The sequence below is a fragment of the Acartia tonsa genome, chromosome 2, assembly GCF_053477335.1.
Source record: "Acartia tonsa isolate MP-2025a chromosome 2, ASM5347733v1, whole genome shotgun sequence".
Taxonomy (NCBI): Eukaryota; Metazoa; Arthropoda; class Copepoda; order Calanoida; family Acartiidae; genus Acartia; species Acartia tonsa.
The window spans coordinates 10,290,930-10,306,854 of NC_137261.1; the positions used below are offsets into that span (position 1 = coordinate 10,290,930).

Consider the following 15,925-nt stretch of genomic DNA (forward strand, 5'->3'; position numbering starts at 1 on the left):
TGCAAATATGTTTATTAGTATTTATTTAAATAATATTACATTACATATTACAATAAAACTGTAATAAAGTATAACATGAACATTAATTATAAATTAGTATCTTATATTAAATTATTAAGGTTAGCTTGAGAAAAACAAAGCCAAAAATAAAAAAATAAAACAAGGATGATGACGTCAAATAGAAGCAAAGTTGTTAATTTGCAAGAGTGTTTATTTCTGTTTTTACTGGCTTAAATATGTTAACAAGACCGAATAAATCCAATAGAAGCAATTCTGTTTGAAATTATAAGCAAAAGAGTCAAAGAAATGAGAATGAGAAAAAAAAGAGAAAAAGGTTTATGATATAATACTCCAAACATGCATAAAGGGACGTCCAAGCTTTTTATTTCGATGTGGGTAAAATGAAAAGTTTCAAAAGTTTGAGCGAAATAATCTAATATTTTCTTATATTTGGAGGGGGTAAAATGATTGTTTGAAAGGGGTAAATTCCCACCCTTGGAAGTCTATGTATACCCAAAATATATAAACATAGCAAGAGGTACAACATAATTTGGCTCGTCATATACAGTTTAACTTACTTTCATTGAGCTTTGAGAGCGCTATTGTTAGGCTATGGGATGTCCCTAGTAATACAGACATACAAGAACACTTCTAGAGTAGTATCTCTACTAAAAATATTCATGTTCTTGAATCTAAAGTTGTCATATAGAGAATACAGACAGCATAGGATAAATAAATTCATTTTCATGTTTCTTTATTAGATAAAATTTCAAATTATTGTAAGCATGATCCTCACTGGCATGGTTTGATATTTTACAAAATTCCCTTGCTTTCAATGATTTTAAATTAATTGATTATTACAAAAACCAGTATTGAAATTTTCCATATTATTCTATTTCTGTTGTGAAATGGGTGAAATCAGGCATTCCGATTTAAATTTTAAAAAGTTCAGCCAATAGACAAACTAACAAAAGTAAATGTTTAAAAAATGTTTTCTTGCAAAAAGGTGTGCGTGCTGTTATGGCTTTGAATTATGTATGCATGAGTTTGAATACTGTATGACTGCTGCAGATATACTTAAAAAGTAAAACAAGAACAGCTTCCTCTGTATATAGCATAGCTTTGCTAAAATAATGGATTTAAAATATACTTGGATATTATTAGATGGGAAAATTTGTCGTCATTTTAAGTTGCTAACATGGATGTCACTTATTGGCCAGTGGGCGCATGGGGGAAAAGGTGGAGGAAGTCGTTATTTTAACCAGCTACAAGTACTACTTTATAAAAAGTACATAATAACCTGGTGTAAGATCCAAGTAATAAAATCCATTGCTTTGATAAATTCTTTTGTATCTAAAAAGCCTTTTTTCGTCAATTTTTGGCTATGTTTAGTTTTTCTTCAAATTATGCATGAATAATATCAATTAGAAGTTTAATTAAGTGTTTTAAATTCATCAATTAGTAATTTTCGTTAGTAATATAGTATAGTTCCTTAAGACACATTGACTGTAAAATGTGATTATTTACTTAGCTTCTATTACAGGCAGACAACTAAATAATAGTATGAGATTCTGCAGACCAATGAGCATCTACTCATAGATATATTTGTAGATGACTCTCTCTATATTGACTGTTGCAATCTTGATATTTAGCATTAGATACAAAAAAATTACTAACATACATTCGATCTTACATGTATAATGTAGTATACATACATATACATTCAATATACATACATACTCACATACATGCATACAAACTCATACATACATACATACATGTAGGAGCGTGCACAAGGGGGGTGTAGGCATATATCACTTAAAATATAATTTATGAATTAATGTACTGTTAAAAGCCTATTGCATACATCAATACATTTGATTTTAGTCCTTATTATTATTAGAATTAGTATAAACTATGAGCATCGGAAATTTTATTGTCCCATTGCCAATATCCTCCTATGCCCTTGCATACATGGCCATTTCAGCAATCATAAATTTTCAATACAATTTTCAGATCAAAGAGAATTATTTTCACTTTGCAGCAAACTAGCCTCTCCCTCCACCAGAATGGGTGGCGGCACTCGAAGGCCAGAGAGTGGGGTAGTGCTGTAGGGGCTTGTTGGGTTAGGTAGGTTTGGGTAGCCCGGAGTCTTCTCTACTTGTAGGTCTAGTGAATCACAGGTTATATTTACTTGGGATTATAAAGAAAACAAAGGTTTTAAAAAACGATATAACTAAGCAACATTCTTGTGACTTGAAATTTCAATAGTTTATGTCGACTTAATGGATGACATATGAGGGGTCATAGATGACATATTTTAATCTTTGTCTTGGCATTACTGAAAGTACATATTTGACTTTTACTTAGAAGGACTGTTTACAAGTTTGAAATAGTAATGGTACTTGCTGTCATTTTATCAATAACTAGCGGCTACGCCCCTAGAAGCCTCTAGTGGCACTTTAAATGTTAGGTTTTTTGTTGCGATCAAGTTTCTACGATATGTTGCGTAAGAGTCTCTTTATACGATACCTCGCAATGTTACGTAGGAGTCTCTATACTTAAAATAAAAATTTCGATTTATTATTATTTTTCTAGGGAGGTTGGTGGTACCCCCCCCCCCCCCACAAAAAAAAATAACCACACACAAACACACAGACATCCTGTTACTTTAGGAAACAGTAAAGGGGACCAAGAAGGAAAGGTCAGAAGTCTATTCAAGTCTAAAACAACTGTTTGTATTTTTTGTTTGTTTTAATTCTAATTCTAATTATTTTAAAGCCTAAACTTTCGTACTCGAAATTTAATCATCATTAGTAAATATTTCCTGTTGTTTGGCATTATATTGCCAATAATACTGATGCCAGGCTGGGTATTGCCAGTCTGATTGCCATCCTGGGCGCACAATGTTCGTTCTATCTTTGCCAATGACATATTCCTAAAAAATAATAAATAAATATAAAATATCTAGATGCATACTCTCTAAACCAGCCAATAGGAAAACTAAGGAGGAACAATCCAGCCAGTTATGTATACAGAATTGAGTATAAAAAGTTAGTTAATTTTCATTTTATTAGTATGATGAGTCAGCATTTAATAAGCTTAGCTTGGCCGGGTAATTTATATCATAAGGCGTATGAGAAAAGAAGCTCAACAATAAAGTAGAACCATATACATACAGACAGACGGACAGACACATAGATAAACATCTTTTATAATGTTATATGTTACTTTTATAAGAAGTATATACATTTGTCACCTTGTATCAGGGATAATAATCCAACCATAGATTGCCATGAAAACAGCAATCCCACCGTAGCAGCAGAATGTACCAAAGAAACCTGAAATATATATTTCAATACATCTTAGATATAAAATCAAGTTTTCTTATTCGTTGTTTTAACTTTTGATATTGGTTGATTCGTCAAGTTGAATATCCAAACGTTTCAACCAATAGTTTTAATCTTTAGAAAGGCAATTTTGCCTAGCCAAGTTATATATAATTCGAGATGTCCGTCCGTCAGTCAGTCTGTAACTGTAACTGGGGGAATTGAGATTTACTCAGCTGCTATTAAATTTAGACCTCTTATTTTCCTTGTCAAAATTTTCAACCTTATGAAGCATATTTCAGTATATAACATTCAGTGGAGTCAGACTGCTTTAAAGCAGCTTTTTAGCTGCTTTTATTTCTTTAAACTGATTTCCACATATCTTTGGTTATGGTCCGATTTTCAAAACTTTTGCGCACAATAAACTACATCATTATTTAAATTATTGTCTTATCCCTGATAGATCCATGATGTTTATAGAGTTGCTTTTCTTTTGGGATTAAACTGATAATAGTGTTTATACAAAGTTTACTTGATTCTTTCATGTATAAAATTACTATCAAAGCTATCCATTACAGACAGACTGACGGCACTTGCCAAAATATAAATATGAAACAAAAGTTATAAATAATATTAATTACCTAGGTATTGCAGGATGACATGGTAAAGTTGAGCATTTAAAGCGTTGGAAACTGTGGCAATAGAAACGCAGAGACCAGTCCCCAGGGAGCGACAGGACATAGGGAACACCTGCACACAGAATACAGATGATACAAATACAAAACAAATAGATATAATAAGTTAGATATGAGATAAAATATTTGCATTTTACTGGTAAGATGATCAAAAAAAAAAGAAATTCATTATGAAAAACATGTTATTTCTGTAGTTCCTAGTTGAGCATCGATCCCCCTCCCTCCTTAATTCTTATAATTAAATGAATTAAAAAGGAAGGAGGGTTAGTCTTCGTTTGTTTGTCCATTACTTATGACATGCCAGTTTAACTTATTTACCCCCGCAGAGTTAGTTTATAGGTATGTTTTTCATTAACAAAAATTGAAAAATCTGTGATCTTTCATATAGAAATTTACATTTATAGTATTTACAAACTGTCTGTTAAATTTAATACAAATATATTACTTAGCTATTACGCCTGCTTGTGGATTTTAGACAACCCACTATAAAAGATACTGAGGGTGTATCAGTAACGTAAATGACTCTGAATTATGCATGTCCACTATTTTTTATTTATTTTTTATTTGATTTTTTTTTCAATCTTTCCAAAATAATGTTATTTTACAATAACGCTAATTTGTTTATCATAAATTTGAAGAACATTGATTTATTTTCTATTAACTTATCCATTGAGAAACTTGATTAGTTAGGTAATCTATTAAATAGCCTTTCTCTTTTGTTTTATGACAATCTATGTAAGATATAAGATGTCCTTTATTTGTAACACAGGATCTCAATTTGTTAAGTGATTAATCAGGAAAGTGTAGAATGCCGCGACATATTTCCCAACCCAGGGCACTGCTGTGTATTTCCAGGCCTGCTCGTCAATCATGACAGCCATGCAACTATACAACTATAGAGCACTAAAGTATGTGTGTGTGTTTGTGTGTAATTGTATTTTCTTTATAATATACTAAGGAAAAATATATTTATTCCCGATTTTTGTGTCAGTTGTTTTAAATGGGGTCTCTAACCTAAAGTAATAATCAAACAAAAATTAAACCTATACCCTCCCCCCTTATTTACATTATTTTTAGAATATGGAAATTAGTTTCTGTGCTCGACTAAACACTTTGAGGGAAACCGCCTCAAGTTTTCTCACCTCTGAAGCTATAAGCTGGCAGACAGGTACAACTCCTAGAGAATGTCCAATAAACATGGAGATCATGGCTGCCAGAGGTAATGCAGAGGAATCAAGATATTTCACAGACACCGCTAAACTAAAATAAAACAAGAACAATTTATATTTTGTGATACTAGCAGCGAATCTAAACGCGTAATTAAAATCGTTCCAAGTACATCTGAAAGAAACTAAAATTTGCTTGGGTAAATATAAATCTTATTATAACCTGGTCTAACTAAGAAGATTTTATAGAATTCTACTCTATAGCCTCCATGCTCTAGCCCCTGTAGGGTGACTAACCCCTGCGGAAACCTAATCACACATTGTTTATTCAAACTTAAACACCAAAATTCCAACTTATCCATTGGATATTAAATTAATAGAATAATAGAAAAATGGGTAAATATAAACAAACAGATATTATGACTAGAAGAGTAGCAACGTTCTAAATATAAATTGTGTTATACAAGTCATTTTTCTTCTCTACACACACATTTAATTTTTCTATACAACATAGAATATGTAAATTAGAACTGGGATGGCGAAAATGAGTATACTATCTTATAGAGTAGTAGGATTTTGTCTTTAGCTTAACTTCAATAACTACTAAACTGATTGAGCTGTTCTTTATAAGGAAGCTTTATAAAGAACCCGTGATGGTTCTAAGCTATTTTAATTGTTGATTTAATCCTTTGGTTGGTCTTAGGCTATTTTTGGCCCCTTGTTTCCTTTTAGAATTCAGAGTCCCTAGATTCTAGATTCAAGGGCGCATCCGCTTGTTTTAAGCAAATTAATAAAAAAAACTATACATATAAAAATTCTACCTTACAAGTAAACTAACAATTTTTCTATGCTTTTTAACATCTACACCTGATTTCTATTTCAATACTGATTGAATTTCTTTCCTGATACAGCTTTATATATAACAAGTGGATGCGCCCCTAGCATCTAGGGGATATACTTGCGAAGGGGAAAGGAAAATAGCGTAAAACTATACCAAGACTGATATCATGTTTGATTAGTTGAATAGCCTAAAACCATCCCAGGACATATGAAAAGCTTCCCTTAAAATGAGAACTCAATCGGTTCTGTATTTATAGAAATCTTAAACTTGAGACAAAAAAAAACCTTACTATTTATGTTACCTTAAGTAAGAAATTTAGTATAAAGCTATTTAACAGTTTATTTGAAAAAATGAAATTTAGCCTTTTTTCTGTCTGGTATAGTGGAATAAAAGGCTTAGGATTATTTGTCAGGAAAAAGTCGAGGTAACACTGGTTGAGGCATTTTAGGTATGATATATTATAATTCAGTTGTTCATTCTTTTATATATAGAAGTAGGGCTGTTTGGTTTGCAGCTTAAGATTTCGATAACTACTTCAAGATCTATTTTTTATTTATTTATTATTTATTTTTCTCCTTAATAATTTATAAAAATACATATAGTATTCAAGTTGCAATAAAGTAATTTTCAATGTAAGTTAGCAATATTTTAACTGTCAATATATCATAAACCTATAATTTTCTACTACTTAAAAGCTGTCATAATTATATAAAGGAGCTTTGTGTAATACTAGGTAATTTTGTAAGAATATGGAATAAATAAATAGACAGCAGCATATTTTTATGCCTTGTTTTAAAAAAAGGCATTTAGTTTTTACCTTTTCCACAAAATTTTTGGATCTAGTGCAGTTCATCGTAAAATATTCTTGGTAACGATTACCTCCAAAAATCTATTATCTTTAAAGGTTGCTTACTGCCAAACTACTGAAAGTACATGTCATGCCCACAGAGCGTATTAAGCTGCATAATAAGGCCTATAAAGAATCTGGAATATCTAAGATCCAATGATGCACAGGGAAAGCTCCAATGAGGAAAAATACGCATTGTGCGAACATAATCTATAAGTTCCACTGTTTGGGCCGTTAATAGTCATTGAAGTTAAATCTCAAGGACTCTTAAAAATGGTCTCAAAAATTGTTGTCTTTCTGAACATTAGGAATGATTAGATGATAAAAATATTACTTAATAAACCACTTACTAAAAAAGACATATTATTTATTTATCCATTTGTGTCTGTATTTCTCATGATACAGTTTTGTTGTAATGATTGTAATTTACAATAAAAAGGTTCTCATTGCCAGGGCTCGACAGCCGCGCACCAGCCGCATGTAAGTCTCAGAAAAATTAACATTTACAATTGTAAAGTAAGTTGGAAGTCTAGAAATGACCCAAATATGGCAATCTTCTTTTTTAAATTGTTTTTTTAAATCTAAGTGGGTTTTAATTTTTTATTTTAGGACGATATGGTGTTTACTAAAACCGCATCTCTTTTAATCAAGCCTTAACAATATGAGAATGTCCATGTTAGGCATCTTTTGACATTGGGAATTTCATTCAGACTTATAAATAATGTTGAATATTAATTGTTAATGTTTGTATGTCTGACTGTCTGATTTTTTAAGATTCACTTTTATGGAGTTTGTTGTTCTTGTTTTTAGAATGCTTATACATATGAGAGAAATAAAACATCAAGAAACAATTTAATGACAGTGATTTATATATTTACCAATTAACAGTGCAGTTATTAGCACTTAATGTGCCTATATGTCGCTATAATTTGACACTACAGAGCAACATATCGATTACTGCTATAGTTTACCTATTAAAATAATAGAGGGCTGCGAGCTATATGTAATTTTACCCACAGGGTTGGGCCGATGTGCCAGATTTTAAATGCGGTTTTTGAATATCAGCCAATAACGCCGGAAATAGTAACACAGCTTAGTCACTACAAAAGAGCAGATACCAATTTGGTAGCAGACGGAAAAGGTTTCCAACACTTGGGCCAGGTACATCAATACCTTAATTGTTTACCTGAAAGCAGAAACAGCAATAATGAGCGCAGAGGCACAGAAAATATGTTTTCTAGGCACAAAACACAAAGCCACGGATGAGAAACAGGCAGCAACAACTCTAAATATACAATAAGTATCTATTAATGTTTAACACATTTAGACTATTCATACAAGGAAATGTTGCTTTTACATAAAAAAAAAATATCTCAAAAACTATTATTAATATTTTCGTCTTCCATAGTGGTTGTTTTGAAAAGTATGTGTCAATTTAAAATATGTTTTTTAAAAGATAAAACAATAATTTTTTTTGTTTTAAGTTTAATACAATTTTATTTTTCTAAGCAGTGTACTTTCCTAATTATAGTATAGAGTACATGTGTCATTTTGAGTATTTCAACTTCAACCTTCGAAAACAATAGAATATGGTTTTTATTAACTTATTTTGTAGTAACAAATCTACTCTATAAGTGACTGTGTCTTCCTGCATTTTTGTAACTCAAGCTCTTTTACTCTTTTGCTATATTTCAATTCTCAATCTAATTCCTTGATATATAACCTTATATATTCTTAACATTTCAAGCAGCTTTGGTAAATTCAATACATTATTACTTGGAAGTTACACTAGATTTTCTAATAAAGTAATACTAACAGATGGCTAAAATAACGATAAACCCAATCCACCCCCTTTACCCCATCCCCTCCTCTCCTACTGGATCAACGAACTGACAAAAAACAGGCTAAATTAACGACAATTTTCCCCTGTCAATATATCCAATTTTGCTAATATAAGAAGAAATCGTACTGGTTATTTTATTTATTAGTTCAAGACTAAAATATTTATAAAGATTATACTAGACTACTTCTGATCCCTATTTTAACAGAACAAGCTACCTGGTCATTCATCTTTACTCTTTTGTGAATTGTACTAATGAGGTTCCTCCTTATTGAATAATTAATAACAGTTTGACTTTAAGAACACGTTTGACTATATTGCAATTATTTATTTATAGCCTTAGTTGAGGAAGAAACAAAAAAAGAAAAATAACTGTTATTTACTTTTTTGTATAGCTTACTGTATTGATAAACATTACGCCCCTAGCATTTAGGGGCTCTTCTTTTAGAGAAGTAATGCATTGCATTAAAAATTGTGATAAAACATATTGAACTAATAACATGATGTGGATTTAAAAAAGGAAGAGAGGGGACAATGGACTGTAAGGTTCACCGGTACCCAAAGTTTAAAAAGATAATATTTGTTGGCTCAAAAAATTGATGTACTTTTATCGAATTTTGAATAGTCGATTTCAACTTTGCTTAGCCAAACTTTTCAACAAATAATAAATCTACTTAAGGGATAATTTTTTTATTGGGATAGTATATTAATTTTTCGTTCATTTTTTTATCCCTTAATATTGCTGGAGTTCTATTCATTATAAATATCGAAGACATGGAACAGTTATTCATATAAAATATTCATTTAACCCTTAACAGTCGGGCCCCTTGCCGCACCTTAATCATTCGGGGGGGGGGGGGGCGTTTAACGCCCCCCCATATTATCTCAGTTCCTATTAGAGCTAGAGGGCTAAATTTTTTTGTACAAGTCCCCTGTGTTATAATGAATTTCCGACCTCAAGTAACTTAAAGTCAATTTTCGCTTCCTTCACCCTTTTATTTACAACCTTTGTTTTTAGGTCCTTTTTTACTTAAAAATTTCAAACGGCTGTAATTTTCTTATTTTTGAAGCTAGAAGAACAATTTTTTTGCAGAAAATGTTTATCTTTATGTAAATTTTATATTTGAAATGTCAAAATATAAATTTCAGCGGCCGCAGCTGTACTTGGCAGCTGCCAGCCGCCGCAGTCGGCGGTCGGCGGGAAAACGGCGGTGGATCTTTATGAAATTTTAATACGTTATGTAGACATGTAAGAAAAGCTTAAGTTTAAAATTTGAAGTCTCTAAGTCAAAAATTGAGGCCACAGGAGCCTTTTAAAGATTTCTGGAGACCTGGAGGATCAGGACCTGCAGGATCATACCTGGAACCTGAAATTGACTTGAACACCTGTATTTCATATAAGGATGTACTACTAGAGGATATTTTAGTATTTTGGCAAGATAAAATACTTTGTTTAAGTCAAAAAAATATGTTTGCTCTTTACCTGGATGACCCTGCCAGGTTTGCTGGCATCCTGTGCCCGCCAGGATGGAGATATTCAAAAAATTCCAACTCTCAGTTATGTGTCATACCCAAACTTAAAAAATCACGCAGTTTGGGCTCTTTATCTTTCACACACAGAAAATGAGATAGAAAAAACCGGATGGGGGGGCGTTCAACGCCCCCCCCCCCCCAACCGTTAAGGGTGTAAAATGCTGACCTTAGAATACATTTTTTTTTAGTTATTCCCATGAATAATACAATGATAATTAATTATGAGTTTCTGCACGCATCGTTAGGTAATGATTAAATATGAATATCATTTAAAATAATATATTTAATTATGACTTTGATAAAGAGGTAAGTCATTTTCTAGTAAATCCCGTAAAGGTGTGTGTTATAAGGCCTAAAAATAGTAGTAGAACGATAAGGTGCTCTATATATTTGTATTCCCTATTGAATAGAACAATAGGGAAATTTTTTTTTTTTTTTTGATAACCGTACCTGGAATATCTTAAAAAATAAGAAATTTCTATCAAACGCTTTGTTTGGCTCAAACTGACAAAAATTTAAAAAAATATAATTATAATAATAATGTTTTCTATAGGTACAAGGTAAAGGTTAAGAACAATCTATACCATTAAACAAAGGAAGTTGTACCATTATTATTATAATTATATTTTTTTTTTTTTTTGTCAGTTTGAGCCAAACAAAGCGTTTGATAGAAATTTCTTATTTTTTAAAGATATTCCAGGTAAGGTTATCAAAAAAAAAAAAAAAAATTTCCCTATTGTTCTATTCAATAGGGAATACAAATATATAGAGCACCTTATCATTCTACTACTATTTTTAGGCCTTATAACACACACCTTTACGGGATTTACTAGAAAATTACTTCCCTCTTTTATGTAACTTATACATAATTCATATTATTGTAATGACTGAACTACTATCCAAGTAATACATAATTAAACCAAGCTAAAATCATCTGATAAAATTCCAAATCCTTTATAAATATTTTGAATGAATGAATGGAAGTTAATCAAATTTACAAAATATAAAATTTTATTTTGATATACAATATAACCCAAAAGAACCTGTTGTCTATAAACTAGATGTTTAAGTCATCAGCGGCCCGTAAGACACATCAAATTGACTTTTTACACTTTTAATAATCAGTTTAAAGTCTAAACCTGACCCAAATATGGCAATCCTTTTTTTCAAATACCTTTTCGTGCATCCTAACGGGTTTTAATTTAAGGCTTAGTTGCGGCTGCAAGAATAAAATTGGAATTTTATTAGTATGGTGACAAAGACCTTGTAGTCTAAGAATGTACGCAAAATTTAGCAAATACTATATAAGGACAAACACTGTTTTCAGAAGTTAAGTTTTAAAAATATGTTTGTTTTTTTACATTTTAGTAAATGTATTTACATTTTAGTAAATGTATGTACATTTTTGTAAATGTATATACATTTTTAAAACTATTTTTAAGATTTGAAAAAATCCACATGTACAAAATATGTTCTGTACAAAATCAGACAATGAATCATCAGTCTTTACAAAAATATATCATATCATATTAAACAAACAATCAACCGACATACCATCAGAAATAAATCTGTAGATAAGTTCTGCTAATGCTTCATTTTAAAGATTTAGTTTTACACTAGTATTCTAATCTGCCTATATTCTGGTAGGGAGGGGATTTTGGACTGTAATTGGTTTAATATCCATGTAGCTCTATGTAAATCTTTGGGTTGCTCTAAACTAGAAGTGTCCTAACTGTTTAACTGTTTAGGTTTTTTGATCTAAATTTATCATCATTGAATAATATTATATTTTTACCAATTTATTGTCCAATGTCTTATCCCTCAAGATCCCTTGCCTAAACACTTGTAATCTTCTGATTAAAATTAAGACAGCTTTTATCCTTCACATCAAAATTGAATAATTCCAATTACAAATTAATTTTCAGGTTTAGAAGTTACTCTGGGATGTGGTTCAGTATTGACAGTAATAAACCTGCGACTATAGAGTGACCTCTTCCCGCTAAAAGTTTTAGGAGCATAACCTGGATATCAATTTGTCATACTTTATACATTGATATATATGTAGTTCTGCTAGGGGTGCTAAATGCATGTCAACCCCTGACATCTAGGACTTATACCTGTGGTGTCCTAATCCTTCGGGACTACTATGTAACCAATATGAATAAACCTAACCTGACCAAACCTAGACACACGAATTTATCTAAAATTTATTCTGATATATTTCATCTCAAAATTAAATTTCATGTTTTGAAGTTTAGCTCAGAGGTCTGTTTAACATTTTTACTAGTTTTGAAATTTGAAATATTAATTGCTTTCAACTCAAGGGTATTTCGATGTGTACTTGAAAATAGTGAAATTCTCTTGAACCCATGAGGGGCCATTCAGTTCCTGTAACTAAACCTAACCTAAAATAGGTATTAAAATGTCGTGGAAGGTGTTATGTTCGAGTGTATCTTATTCTTGTTATTGCAAATAATTAAAACAAATTAGCTTGCATATTTAGGATATTTCAAATAAGACTATCGGCTACGCCTCTAGAGGCCTCTAAGGCCACTTGCGGAGGATGGGAGTTGAATTTGATAACCCATTTTTTTACATATAAAAAGAAAAAGTAAAATTGGAGAAAGGACTTTTTTATTTTTGGAGGGTTCTAATACCAACCCCCATTTTTTAATTTCAGTTTTTTTTTTTAATTATATTTTTTTGTGGGGGGGGGAAGTATTTAGGGGCGATTTCTCTTGAGAGGGTATTTGTAACCTCCCAAAATAGTGATAAACCTTCCCAGTACATCTGAGAAGCTACCCCGTAAAGGAGAACCATAGCGGTTAAGCGATTAGCGAGATCCTTTTGTTTATACAGCATGACCCTCAAAAAAGTATTTTTAAGCATCTGCAGCCCTTATTTCTCAATGAATTATAAAAAAATGCATATGTCCTTGTTCTCCATAGTATTCCACATAAGTAGATATAAAAATATTTTTTTTACCTCCATTAACACCGGAGATTTTTAGAGCTAAAGTTTGAAAAAGTGACTGAGGAAAAAGTAACTTTTAACATGAAACGACTTTTTTAGCAAAATTAAGGTAGAAATCCTTTTATTTTTGTTACTAGCAGAAACTTTATACAAAAATGAAATAAAAAATTTAGTTTTTGAGTAAAAAGCATTTTTTTACACATATTTTTTGAGTCTTTTTAGTTTAATGATATTTTGAAAAACTTACTTATTAGGCAAAATTGTTTAAGATTAAAAAACCAAATAAATCTTTATGAATATAGCAGGAAAATTGTTTTTGTTTCACAATCCTAACTTTAATAACAAAAAAGTTATAAAGAAAATAAAATTAAAACATAATGATTTTTTAGTCTAAAAAGCTTAATTAACCCCCTATTAAGTGATTGAGATGTCAAAAAAGGGGGCGGAGCAACTGTCATAATTAATCCTTTTCTCAAATAAGGGTTAATAAATAACCTAAAATTTGCAAATAATCAATTCATTCAGTAGTATTTTTTGCCATTAAAAATTTATATTTTTTGGTGGAATAAAAAAGAAATAATTAGTTAACTTGTTTTTCTTTGTGTATCATTATTCAGTTGCCAGAAAAACATAATATAACCATCCAAAAAATAAGAGAAACAAAAAAAAATTCTTTTTCTCAGTCACTTTTTCAAAACTTTAGCTCTAAAAATCTCCGGTGTTAATGGAGGTAAAAAAAATATTTTTATATCTACTTGTGTGGAATACTATGGAGAACAAGGACATATGCATTTTTTTATAATTCATTGAGAAATAAGGGCTGCAGATGCTTAAAAATACTTTTTTGAGAGTCATGCTGTACAACCAGACATCCTGTTATTATAAGGATATCTGTCATACATAACAGGGCCCAGCATAAGAATGTGATTTAGTATTTACAATGCACCAAGAAAATAAACCTAGTTTTTGGATTATGCCAGGAAAGGTGGATAATAAATTTTATCACTATCACTTTACGATATGTTATTACTTTGGATGTTGTTCCAGAATTTTTTCTAATAAAGTTAAACTCGCAGCGGGCTAAAATAACAATATCCCCATTTATCTCATACCATCCACTCCTACTAAATGGACGAGCTGACCAATAATTTAAAACTGTACCTATCACACAAAAAATAAAAGCAAAAAAGACACCTTAGGTTGGGGGTCTCTATAAGACCCACCCCTAAGAATAGGATATAATATGCAACTTACCTAATACCATTGACTACAACAGGCGCCATAGAAGCGTCAATAGATGATCCTGAATCCCTACAAAAATATTCAAAATTTAAATTGGATCTAGTTCAGTTCATGATAAAATGTTTCTGTTAACGATTATCTCCATAAATTTGTAAACTTTAAAGGCTGCTAGCTGTCAAGCGGATGAACGTACAAACGCAAACTGTTTTAAGCGGCATAGGACGGCCTGTAAATAACCTGGGATAGTCATGACCCAATGATGCACAGTGAAAATTACAGTGACGAAACAACGTGAAATAGGTCTTATTTGTACATTTATGTGTACTGCGAGATAACTGTGCATTATTGATTAAATTTTATTCCAGATTTTTTATAGGCCTTCGTTTGTCTGTTAAAATTTTGTGAGAGCATAATCTATAAGGTCTATCGTTTAGCAGCCTTTAAACTCATAGATTTTTAGAGATAACCGTTTCCAGGAACAATCTACCATGAACTGCATTAGATCCTTTAAATTTAGTTGAATGATAAAAATCAAATACAAAAAACATTTAAAAGCAAAGACCGTTTATTTTCATAGTACAGTATAGCATTATCAAGTTGACAAGAATTTTGTTTTAATAAGATTTTCATTGATATACTGTAGACAGGAAAGGAAACCTTTATTTTATAGAGTTGCTACTCTTCTAGAACTTGTACCTAAATATATGAGTCATATAGAAGACCATAGTCGACACGCCAGTCCACTGAACCAGCAGGTAAATAACTCCAGCTATAGAGAAGGGTCGCAGAAACTGTTTAGAACACAGCTGTCTGCAGATTTTTAACATTTCTGTCCCGCAGTTGGCCTCGCAGTTCTTTGTCGATTTAGGTTTTGGTGGTTCCTTTTGTTTAATAAAAATGTTTTTTTTAATAAGAAGAGTTTTAAAGGACTTATGGTTCTTAGTTCTAGCAAAGCTTAAGATAATTTCAGTGGGGGGGAGTGTTAAAAACGCCCAATTTCCTCTAGAAAGAATTGACCTTATCAGATCCTAACCAACCGAAAGTTTTTTTCTAAATATTTCGGTTTAAAATGAAACTTAAAAGTAGAATTTCGACTTCCGCCCCCCACCCCAAATTCCTTCCCTCAATTAAATCGATATATTATTATTTGGACATTGCACCAGATTTCCATGTACTCTGATAAAGTGATGCTCACAGCTGGTTGAAATAATGGTATTCACCCCCTTTACCCCATTCCCTTTCCTCCTACTGGATAAACGAACTGACCAATAAAGTTAAGTCCATATTAGCAATTTAAATTGATGACAAGTTTTCCCCCGTCAATATATCCACATATATCTTATATCCATTCTCAAAAAAATATTTCATTTTTATTCCTGGTTATCTGTTATTTCTGCAAGTTCTTCTTCTATGTTTGCAGTTGGACCCCTAATAAGTTTTTATTTCATTAAACATTAAT

General features: G+C 31.2%; 1 protein-coding gene across 1 annotated transcript; it reads right to left on the reverse strand.

Moving 5' to 3' along the window:
- Positions 1–6: 6 nt before the first annotated feature.
- On the reverse strand, positions 7–15,343 carry LOC145304238 (facilitated trehalose transporter Tret1-like). The gene is made up of 8 exons (XM_080146085.1): positions 15,163–15,343; positions 14,479–14,535; positions 8,065–8,163; positions 5,167–5,284; positions 3,971–4,079; positions 3,260–3,341; positions 2,828–2,938; positions 7–2,169 (listed from the first exon to the last, which is right to left on the reverse strand). The coding sequence occupies exons 1-8, from the start codon at positions 15,291–15,293 to the stop codon at positions 2,127–2,129; spliced, it is 750 nt and encodes a 249-aa protein (XP_080002211.1). The 5' UTR covers positions 15,294–15,343; the 3' UTR covers positions 7–2,126.
- Positions 15,344–15,925: the final 582 nt, after the last annotated feature.